Source organism: Mycetomoellerius zeteki, unplaced genomic scaffold, assembly GCF_001594055.1.
Source record: "Mycetomoellerius zeteki isolate Tzet28-1 unplaced genomic scaffold, Tzet1.0 scaffold311, whole genome shotgun sequence".
NCBI classification, from domain to species: Eukaryota; Metazoa; Arthropoda; class Insecta; order Hymenoptera; family Formicidae; genus Mycetomoellerius; species Mycetomoellerius zeteki.
Genome location: NW_017257296.1, coordinates 197,801 through 209,094, shown reverse-complemented (window position 1 = coordinate 209,094; position 11,294 = coordinate 197,801). Strand labels below are relative to the sequence as shown.

At 34.9% G+C, this 11,294-nt stretch overlaps 2 protein-coding genes across 2 annotated transcripts; one reads left to right on the top strand and one right to left on the bottom strand.

Moving 5' to 3' along the window:
* The first annotated feature begins 2,270 nt into the window (after window positions 1–2,270).
* Pak3 (p21 (RAC1) activated kinase 3) lies at window positions 2,271–4,248 on the top strand. Its single transcript, XM_018451491.1, has one exon. It carries the CDS (start codon window positions 2,510–2,512, stop codon window positions 4,082–4,084), a length of 1,575 nt encoding a protein of 524 aa, XP_018306993.1. The 5' UTR covers window positions 2,271–2,509; the 3' UTR covers window positions 4,085–4,248.
* A 3,356-nt stretch (window positions 4,249–7,604) lies between these two features.
* On the bottom strand, window positions 7,605–10,949 carry LOC108724836 (dihydrolipoyllysine-residue acetyltransferase component of pyruvate dehydrogenase complex, mitochondrial). The gene is made up of 11 exons (XM_018451493.1): window positions 10,663–10,949; window positions 10,039–10,220; window positions 9,792–9,967; window positions 9,448–9,622; window positions 9,199–9,371; window positions 8,917–9,068; window positions 8,698–8,831; window positions 8,446–8,622; window positions 8,177–8,361; window positions 7,994–8,094; window positions 7,605–7,908 (listed from the first exon to the last, which is right to left on the bottom strand). The coding sequence occupies exons 1-11, from the start codon at window positions 10,787–10,789 to the stop codon at window positions 7,733–7,735; spliced, it is 1,758 nt and encodes a 585-aa protein (XP_018306995.1). The 5' UTR covers window positions 10,790–10,949; the 3' UTR covers window positions 7,605–7,732.
* Window positions 10,950–11,294: the final 345 nt, after the last annotated feature.

The following is an 11,294-nucleotide window of genomic DNA, read 5'->3' as shown; positions in this document are numbered from 1 at the left end:
CATAACGAAGAATACAATCAAAAAATCGTGGACATTATCGACGGGATCATGGACATTGGCTACGTAATTTAATGTCCACGTTTTGTGGACATAGAGGCGCTTCAAAATAAGATTGCAGCTAAATCTCAGGCATGGCCGATCTCAGGCTTCTCTCTGCTGATTGGTTGCTACTCTGCTGCTTGACGCTTGCTGCGTCTAGTCGGTCCAGTCCAGTCTAGAGTGGGTATAAGGAGAGTGAAGCCAATTAACCGGAAGTCGCCATTTTACGACAAATATTTATGACGTAATTCCTCATCCTAACCTTTTCTTTTTCTAACGTCGTCTTCCTCTAACTAATAGTTAATCGTAAAATGGCGGAATCAATCAGGAAGGAGAACCAGGATTGGCTTCACTCTCTTTATACCCACTCTAATCCAGTCTAGTCTGAACTAGGCATTGGATGTATTCTAGAGACATTATAATAAGAGACTGGCATAGATGGGCTAATTTTTGATTGGCTGGATATGAAATGGCAGAAGTCAATCAAAAGTCGTGCTAGTAATAGATGATAGTACAGCCTGAATTCTGATTGGCTTCTGCTTTCCTACTTTTTCTGCTTTTTCGTCTTAGTTGCGAACGCGTTCTATGACTTATCGTCTTGTGAACACCATTTTATATCCAACTAGAACTTATGCCAGTCACCTAAAGAGAAAAGGAAGAAAGATGAACTGGTGCAAAAGTTCAGCCAAAAAGAACAGGTCTAATAACAGACTGGCATAAGTTCTAGTTGGATATAAAATGGTGTTCACAAGACGATAAGTCATAGAACGCGTTCGCAACTAGGACGGAAAAGCAGAAAAAGTAGGAAAGCAGAAATTTTTTCAATATTATTCTTAGGCCGGTATTCATAGTCAGTTCTTATATTCAAGATCGTCTTAAGTTCAGCCTTGAGGTGTCATGAACCAATCAGAGAGCCGCGTTAGCGTATTAAGACATTACTTAAGATGGTTTTGAAATAAGAACCGATTATGATTATACCGGCCTTAATCGCTAGTGAACACTGTGATTGACAGTACGAAAAATTTCCGTTTCCGAAAAATATGCCCCATGGGAAGTCAGGCTACTTAAAATCGGAACGGAACGATGCTGATTGGTTGCCCCTACCACTTCACCTTTCCGATTCCGTGTTCCGATTCCGTTTTCCTTGCCCATGGGACAGCACCCTAACTCGTGACCAATAGAAGCCAGTAGCTGAGTTGACGGTCGATGGATTCGGAACACTTATCGATTTAAAGCGGGGAGCACAGACTCTTGCATAACGCATAACACGTAATGCATAAGAAAATGTACCAATCAAAGCCCTCCGTTTCCTTCCTTTCCATGAAATGAAGAATTCTGATTGATTGAATTTCTTATGCATTACATGTTATGCGTTATGCAAAAGTCTGTGCTCCCCGCTTAAGGCCGCAGCACAGACTCTTGCATAACGCATAACGCATAGTGCATAAGGCCGGAATCAGACTACGCATTGAAGATTGAGGTTGAAGATTGAAGATTGAAATTTGACCAATAAGGACAAAGAAATTTTAGCTCCTTTCGTTTCGATTGGTCAAATTTGAATTTTTCAATCTTCAACCTCAATCTTCAATGCGTAGTCTGATTCCGACCTAAGCGAATCAACTAATCAGAATCTTTCCTTTCCTTCCATTCCACGGAAAAGAAGAATTTCGATTGATCGATTCCCTTATGCACTATGTATTATGCGTTATGCAAGAGTCTGTGCTGCGGCCATTATGCGTCGTCTACAATATGCAGAATAAGCTTGGTTTAAGAAGTAAGAGTAAGAAATTGACCAATCACAGTCGAATGTGAGAAGAATAATCGACTGTAATTGGTCAATTTCTTATTCTTATTTCTTAAACCAAGCTTACTACGTGTATTGTAGACGGGCCATTACTTATGCAGAGTCTATAATAGAAGTCGTAGCGGTCGTAAGGTCTTAAGTTGTAGAAAATTGACCAATCACAGTTGATTATTTTTCTCATATTCGACTGTGATTGGTCAATTTTCTATGACTTAAGACCTACGATTGCTACGACTTCTATTGTAGACCATTGTAGACCCCGCATTACGGAACTGCCAACATCCAAGGGAAAAAATAAGCTAAGCTAATCCGGTTCGGAATACACCCATTGTCGACCACATTTGAATACTACTTAGATATGAATCGCGCAGTCCATTCTCTGTCTTTGGTCAGTACTGATGACGTCTGTGTGCCGTAGAGTTACTAGAGATACTCTAGTCACTCTAGTCCGCCGGCGTGTAATCGGGCGTGAAACTCGACGATGTGATCGTTGTGGCGGACAATAATTTGCAGAACACACGTTACAGAACATTAGTATGAGTATTGAGAATATTTGAAATCGCGGATCCGTCTATTTTTCCCTCTTTTTTTTTATTCTCGAAAATTACTACGCGCGGTCGCGAAGGAGCGAAAATAAGGAAGAGAAGCGCGAGAGTGCGCGCGAGAATGAGTCTGAACCTGACAAAGCTTTTCTCAAAGAAGAGGAGCGGTCCTCACGTCGACACCGTGGCTGCGGAGATTGGTCTGCCGACTAACGTCTCGCACAAATTTCACGTGAGCAAAAATGCCGAGACCGGGCAGCTGGAGGGTCTGCCAGATCCATGGATACGTTTGCTCAACACCCAGATCTCCAAATCGGAGCAGAACGAGCATCCCGACGCTGCTTTGCAGGCCATCAAGTTTTACAATTACTCGATCAAGCGCAAGCCGCAGGACCAGGAGGTCTTCAAGCCGTTCGTTACTCAGGATCTGATCGAGGAAGAGTCGCAGGAGATTAACAACATCCTGACAAAGAAGTATCAGTTGGACGGGTCTGATGACGATCGCTTAACTTCTGAGAGTTTGACGGACGAGCAGACGTTACCTGAGCTACCGCCGAAAGTAAACAAGCCACCAAAACCACCAAAACCGCCAAAACCTCCGAAACCACCGAAACCGGCTCCACGTAAGTGCGACAGAGTAGAGAAGACTCTCACCGAGATACTAGAGGATCTAAACACATATAGGATCAGTAACGATGAGGACGTTCCGTCAAGGGAAGAAGAGGAGGAAGAAAATGTTTTGCCAAGCAGAATAGAGGAGAGTCCTATTCTGCGAAGGAAGACGGAGTATACGGGTGTAAGACTCAGCGATGAACAGGTATATGAGGAACTCAGGGCTATCTGCCAACTCGGAGATCCTAACTTGCGCTTCGAAAGAACTAAAGAGGTTGGCGCTGGTGCCTCTGGAACTGTGTTCATAGCCACTGATCTTCAGTACAGTCAGAAGGTAGCTGTGAAGGATATAGATTTGTCGAAGCAACCAAAGAAGGAGTTGATACTAACTGAGATCAAGATTCTCAAGGAGTTCCAACATCCAAATTTGGTTAATTTCCTTGACGCTTACCTTGTGGACGAACATCTTTGGGTAGTTATGGAACTGCTAGAGGGTGGGCCACTCACAGACGTCGTCACTGAGACAGTGATGAAGGAAGTTCAAATCGCAGCTGTCTGCAGAGAGGTCCTGAAAGCAATAAGCTTCCTGCATACTAGAGGCATTATTCATAGAGACATTAAGTCAGACAATGTGCTGTTGGGAATGAATGGTACAGTAAAAGTAACAGATTTTGGCTTCTGCGCGAATATCGACGGTGATGAAAAACGGCAGACTATGGTTGGCACTCCATATTGGATGGCACCAGAAGTAGTAACAAGGAAACAGTACGGCAAGAAGGTGGACATCTGGTCGTTAGGTATAATGGCTATTGAAATGATCGAAGGAGAACCACCTTACATGAAAGAGACACCATTGAGAGCATTATATTTGATCGCTGCCATTGGTAAACCGTCCATTCCAAGGTGGGACAGCCTCAGTCCGACGTTCCAAAATTTCTTGGAGAGATGTCTCGCTGCGGAAGTTGATGAGAGAGCGACTGCTGACGAGTTACTCTCTCATCCGTTCCTAGAAAACTGTGCGGAATTATCTACACTCACTCCACTGATCCGTGCGGCGCAAAGAATTCTCCACAAAGCATTTCACTAAATATTTATTTAAAAAACTGTAATATTCATAATATACCATTTCACGATACTTCATTGCTGCTTGTATGTTGCGCTAAATTATGATAAGAAGATACTTTGTAACCGAAAGCCTCAAAAGAATTTCGTAATTATTATTATTTTTATTTTAACATCTTAAACTTATTTAACTGCCCTTCGTTTTTATTTCCACTATGTTGGTTTATACGTTATATGAAACCAAAGCGTAATGGTAACGCTTGATAGGTCATTTTAAGATTATTTTATTCACATAACGTGTTGTCGTTCAAACAATCTAAATAGTTATTTTTAATGCTACTTAATTATATCATGATCATTACTCTTGCAAGATAGTATCGTGAAAATCACTTGCGAAAATGTTTAGGTAAATTTATCGATTTTTTAAAATAAGTAGAGTCGCAACGAATATTAGGCTATTCGGTGTTCTGCCTAATTGGCAACATTTTTACCATTCGGCTGAATACCGAATATTATAGTCCAATAGTTCGGTCCATATTTGACCAAATATCGAATAGTCTTGATCGTAAAAATTACTAAAAATGAAAGGAAATTAAATTAAATGGAACTATGAAATATAGACGATTTCTTTCTATTTGTTGAGGCCATGTGTACGCTCTTCACAAAAGTAATGAAAATACTAACTTTGCTAAAAGCAAACACCTTTTACGTCGCGCAATCTAAACTATACTAATTGTTAGCGGACGAACCTGTTACATTCTATGATAAGCCATTTCTTAAGCTTTAATTCTTTGAGTCACAGTTGAATGTGAGATGAATAAACGACTATAATTGGTCAATGTATCCTATGGTTTAAGACTCAAAACTTAGGTAATGACTGTAGAAAGCCCATCACACGTGAATGGGGACGCGGTCGGAAGAGTCGTCGCATTGTTTTTGTTAAAATCGTGCTTAATATTCAGTTATTCGGCATATGGTTGTCGAATATTGTCGAATATTCGGTATTCGGTTAGGTGTTGAATATACTACTCGTTGCATCTCTAGAAATGTCATCCACTTTGTTATGTGCAATATAATTCATGATGAATTAGGATTTTACTCAGGTATATTTCCGCTCAATGATACTATGTCGATGTGCATTTTACTATTCAAGTATTTATCAAAACAACAAATGGAATGTTTTAGCTGTAGATAATTGTGGAACAGAATGCATTTTTATGTGCTCTTTTGAAGGATGAGTGGAATTTATACAATATTTTGAAATATTGTATTTTTAATATTGATTATAAAAAGTTCATAGTACAGAATATTTTTCTTAAAAAAAAAACTGTACTTACATCAGTGTACAGAACAATTAAGATATCAGAGAGACAGAATCAGTTATATAATTCTGATAACAATGAAAGTCCCTCAAATTTGAAGCTCTTAACTCTTTCCAAAAAATAAACTAGATAAGGTTCGTACATGTTTGATAATATAAAATTTATATCACTCGATTTCGTGAACAAAATGATTTCATATGTGACTAATACTAATATTTCAACGTACAACTTTTCTTATAAATTTGAAAATGAGATTTATAAGTTTAATTAAAAGTAATATAGTAAAAAAAATAAATATTATAAAATATAAAATTATAAATCATTTTCAAATTTATAGGAAAAGTTGTACGTTATATTAGTATATGAAATTATTTTGTGAACGAAATCAAGTGATACTGTTATCATCAGGCAATGCATTGAAAATTAACTGTTATGAATTATGTAACGACAACCACCGTACAATGCATTTATAAAATTAATAAGATGTGCACACACTCACATATACACACACACACACACACACACACACACACACACACACACACACACACACACACATCTAACTTTTGTAAGACTTTTATTCCTACTTTTATAAAACATATACATTTTTGTGAAAACTTTTGTATTTTCTAAGAGCGCGATATTGCTCAAACATAATATTCATATAGCTATATTTTTAAATAGCTGATATATGTATATAAACTGATATTCAATAGTGTTTATATGCAACGTGTTTATAATGAATGTGTAATACGATTGGATTACTGTATAAAAAGTGAATATTCTATCCTTATCTAGATATTTAAGATGATTTGAGCAGTAATATCAAGTATATATGAAATCACGACTGTGATAAACGTTAAGTTGTATTAAATACTTCCATAGAGTATAATTTTTGTGTTTTACTATATACACTATATTAAATTACCATACATGAAAATATCAAGTTGAGACAACAGTTCAAAGTATATCATTATTATAATTAACATAAGCAAGACAAGTGTTGTCTTCAATCGTGTAACATATTAAACATATATTGATGAGCATATGTTGCAAATATATTTAAACAGTATTGTAATCGTTTGCACGATTTGGAATAAAACATTATTTATATATATTTTATTAGTTTCGATAAGATATAAGTATTCAAAGTTTCTAAAAAAGATTATTAAAATCAAAATAAAATGCGAGAAATGCCTTAAATAACTACAAATAATTCTAATTAATAATAAGCATAAAAATATCACCAAGCAATAATAATAAAGTTGTGACTATAATAAAAGTTAAATATTTGTACAGAATGTTAATTTATGCTTTCTAAAAGACATTATGAGATGCTATTATGTGACTTTCAGAACTGCATATATAATAATTGTAATATATTATTTTTCTGTATATGGATATAAATGGATATTGATACATCCGTAAGATATCACGTACTTTAGACAATAAATATTTTATTTAGGAAATGAATATGTTCATTCCATATTATCATTAAAATAACCTGATAATCCTATTTTATTATAAATTACAAGTAATATACAAGTGAGCCATTTATTGATACATATTTCCAATTAATAAATTAATTAGAAGTAAATTATGTGCTTTATTCCACAAATTTTTTAATATTCGGACATAAATTTATATCTAAATATTTATAATAATATACAATGAAGATATTTATATATTTCATAATTTTAACTCGAAAGATATACATATGATTCCTATGTGTTATATCACGGGGTCAATAATTTGCAGATTTTTACAAAAAGTAGACTTACATAAATATTAACGTTCTAATTATTATTTACAAGATTTTAAATACAGAACAATGGACACTTATTCTCTGTCAATTTTAAAAAATTATACTAAAACATTATAGAGAACGTTTAAAAAAAAATCACAATTAACATTTAATATTTAGATTCCCTTAATGTTCACTAATTAATTTACAAATGTGAGAATGTGTCCATTTTGGCAGTATAAATACATAAATTATTTCCTTTGGTCAAAGTTTTTGATAACAGAATCATTTGAATTGACAATGAACAGAGTTATTTGCAAAACACTGTCACATAAATATATAAATTACTTTATATTTTTTATTATATATCTGGCACAAAGAATAGAATTAATATTAATTAATTCTTGTGTTTATTTCAAAAACAGCCAGCAATTATATACATTACATATACAAATTATATTAATTAATATTGAGCTTTCTTCTACTTAAATTATATTTTTAAAAAAGCATAGTAACATAGTTACAAAAACAATAATATTTAACTCTCTTGATGCAAGAAAGCTGTTTTTGTAATAAACACTCTAAACAAGAGATTATTTAGAAACGATCAATATGCATCACGTCTATACCTCAGTGCCTGCATCCCACCTGCTGCGAGAAAAATTGGATCCTCTAGCGTTGCTTTTAAAATAGCCAAGAAATTAGCCGCTTGATCCTCGTCAATCGCTCGTCTATCGTACGAAAGCTTTACTGACATTTTTGTTACCTTTATTAAAGAAGAATCTGCGAGACATTGTAAAAATATTATTAATTGCAGCTAGAAAAATTAGTTTGGTATTATTCACAAAACGTTTTTCGCAAAAATTACCCAGTTCTTCTCGTCCCGCCCCTACAGCAAGAATAGCAGTTTGTGGAGGATTTATAATAGCGGAAAACTCTTTGATGCCAAACATTCCCAAATTCGAAATTCTGTATAATAAAATTACATATATAGTATATACACGTATACATATACAAACATACTTTACGTGTATTATCGATCAAGGCTTACGTAAATGTTCCTCCTTGGAACTCGTGTGGTTTGAGCTGTCCCTTTCTCGCTTTTTCGGCTAATTCTCGAATATTTTTAGAAATATCCGTTAAGCTTTTAGTGGCAGTATCGAATATTATTGGAGTAATCAGACCATTTTTTGTCGCAACTGCTACAGACACATCTACTTTTGGAACTCGAACAACCTAACATAGTCGTCGACTGTTAATATGATAATTGAATTGCGTATCTCAATATAATTATATCACAGTGAAGTTAATCGTACTAACCTGTCCATTTTGATATAACGTATTTATATCAGGACATTCAACAAGCGCATGAGCTGTAGCCTTAGTAATAAAATCGTTAACTGACACACTTATATCCTCCGTCTTTAACTTTCCACGGAGCTCGATTAATTTATCGATGTTTATATCCATAACTGCGTAAGAGTGCGGTATAGTACTCTGAAAAAGAAAAGTCGCTTTGATTAAATTAAATAATTAATTAAATTTCATTACAAATATGTCGTAATATCATACCTTCGACTCTCCAAGTCGTTTAGCGATAACAGCACGAATGTTGGATATTTCGATATCTTCGTATGGAGACGGTCGGCCAGATGGGACAGATATCTCTTCTAAACTTGGTGCTTTAACAGCCTCTGGAGGAGGTGCTGTAAAAAATAACCGTAAAATAAGTATTAAATGTTATATAGATGTTTCAAGAGAGACGGTATTATTCCAATATATCATATTTACCAGATTTAGGCGTAACTTTTTTAACATTGTGCGTCTGAATGTACATCAGAACATCGCTCTTCAATAAACGATTCGTACGTCCAGTGCCCTTGATTGTTCCAGTACTCAGGCCATATTCTTCCAATAATCTCTTTACCGCTAAACCATACACTCTGTACAAAAAAATATATTAATTGCAATATAATTATTTATTTGCAAGAGTATGTTATGTTAAATTTGAAAATAATAAATAAATAAAATTAATTTAACTATATGACAACTATTTAAAAAATTAATACATACTGCCCATTTGAGGGTGGTTTTGCACCAGCTGGTGCAGTCGGTTTAGCAGGACTTGGTGCTGCAGGTGTTGCTGATTCAGTTGATGTCGGGATAACAGCTTGTTTCCAGTCCATTCCTTTTTCAACCACAACAGCTATCAACTGTCCAATTTGTACTTGAGATCCTTCTGGAATCTAATAAATAAATATTAATTAATCTAAGAAATAACCGTAATGTAGAATTTTTTATCATTAATAATTAAATGTGTACAAGAATTTTTGCGAGTACTCCTTCTTCCTCCAATTCGAAGGACATGACGGCTTTGTCTGTCTGTATGTCTGCTAACGCATCACCTGGTTGTATTTCATCACCTTCCTGCTTCAGCCACTTTACAATTGTACCTGTTGTCATAGTTGGCGACAAGGCAGGCATGGCAATGTTTTGTCTGAAATGAATGAAATATTTAGAAACAGTTTCCAAAAATGTTAACTGTAGATTTGTAAGCATTATATACATTCAGCATTATTTTAAACCTAGTATATTTATTAAAGGAACTAAATAAAGGAGCATTATTTCAGTATTACTTTAAAGCATAGTGTATAAAAGAATCATACTGGCCAGGTGGTGGTTCTGTTTTCGTAACAGATGGGGTTGTCTCAGTAGAGGATGGAGCTGCTGAAGAAGCTTTTGCTAGACCAGCTGGCATTTCTACCGTTTTCCAATCTTCATCAGCCTCTACAGTGAGAGCTATCAGAGTTCCTACTTTAATATCTTTTGTTCCTTCAGGTACCTAATCAACATATGTTGTATAAATCAGATATAATCTATACAATTTGATTAATTTATTGCTACATTACGTACGATTATTTTCGCCATCACACCTTCGTCGTCAAATTCCATTGTGACAATGGCTTTGTCGGTCTGAATTTCTGCAACAGCGTCACCAGGCTCGATCTTGTCACCTTCCTTTTTTAACCATTTCACTATGGTGCCACTTTCCATAGTAGGTGATAATGATGGCATCGACAATTCTTTTCCCATTACTGAAAACAAATGTCTCTATTTTCATCTTCATAAATTAAAACTTTCATTATTATAAATTTGCAATAAATATAGATATGCAGTGTTGAGAATAAAATATTTTTTCTGCAAAGTAATGTTTAAGTACGAAAATCGCTGGAAAAAGAAATTATGCTGAAAAGATTGCAAACATATTGAATGCCAGGTATCGTGTAAAAATTGAAAAATTGATTGCATAATCAGAAGGACGCGGAAATTTGTTTATCGAGCGCAGCAAAAGGTTTAATTTACAACTATCAGGCATTCGTTTTCGACACTTTCGTTTAACGTTCATATGGTAAACGAGATAATTTTATCTCTCACAGATTTTCTTTCCATAAAATTTGGTTCACTTTTTAAGAGGTAACCTCAAAATCGACTAACTTTGCAAGAAAAAAAATCATAGTTTTTGAATAAATGTCGTACCATCGAGAATAGTACTGGTGTGAAAACATAACCGTTGATATTTTAAAGGCACAGGAATGCGAAGCGCGACGGGATTAGCGTACTTTAATGACAGATGAACGAACTTGGATCTTAATATATGCGCCATTTTTATGATCAGGCAAGACAATGATCAGACCATCAGCCCGCAGATTGATAAACTGTCGTGAGTCGCGATTTGTCTGCGAGCCGTGACCTCAAATGACCTTAATTTTTCGTGCTACGTTCATCGGTAGATCCTGTTTGCTTGACTTCCCGAAAATTTTTGCACTTAAAAGAGAGATAGATATATAATAGGGCGTTGAGAAGAGGGAGAAAGCAAAGATCCCGAATGCGAAAAATGTAAGCAACTGGTTCCAAAACTGGTTCTAAAACTGGTTTTAAAACTATTAAATATTAAATCCTCGGTTTCTACAAATTTATTCATAATTTACTTTTTCCCCAGCGATTTTCTCATTGAATTTTTATTTAAAAATGGAACATTAAACTTAAAAACTTAGAATTGTAACAGTCGCGATCATCTCTATAAGCGCATAATATTAAATAATATTTTAGGCATATTCTCTCAGAATATTAAATATAACATTTTAATAATATTTTACTAAAATTATATA

Excerpts from the sequence above, each read along its gene's own strand:
- Pak3 (XM_018451491.1), top strand. The coding sequence starts at position 2,510 with ATGAGTCTGAACCTGACAAAGCTTTTCTCAAAGAAGAGGAGCGGTCCT.
- LOC108724836 (XM_018451493.1), bottom strand. The coding sequence starts at position 10,789 with ATGGCGCATATATTAAGATCCAAGTTCGTTCATCTGTCATTAAAGTAC. Across the intron at positions 9,069-9,198 it reads AAACCACCCTCAAATGGGCA|AGTGTATGGTTTAGCGGTAA; the intron begins GTATGTATTAAT and ends TTTTTTGTACAG. Across the intron at positions 8,095-8,176 it reads TTCCAAGGAGGAACATTTAC|AATTTCGAATTTGGGAATGT; the intron begins GTAAGCCTTGAT and ends TTTATTATACAG.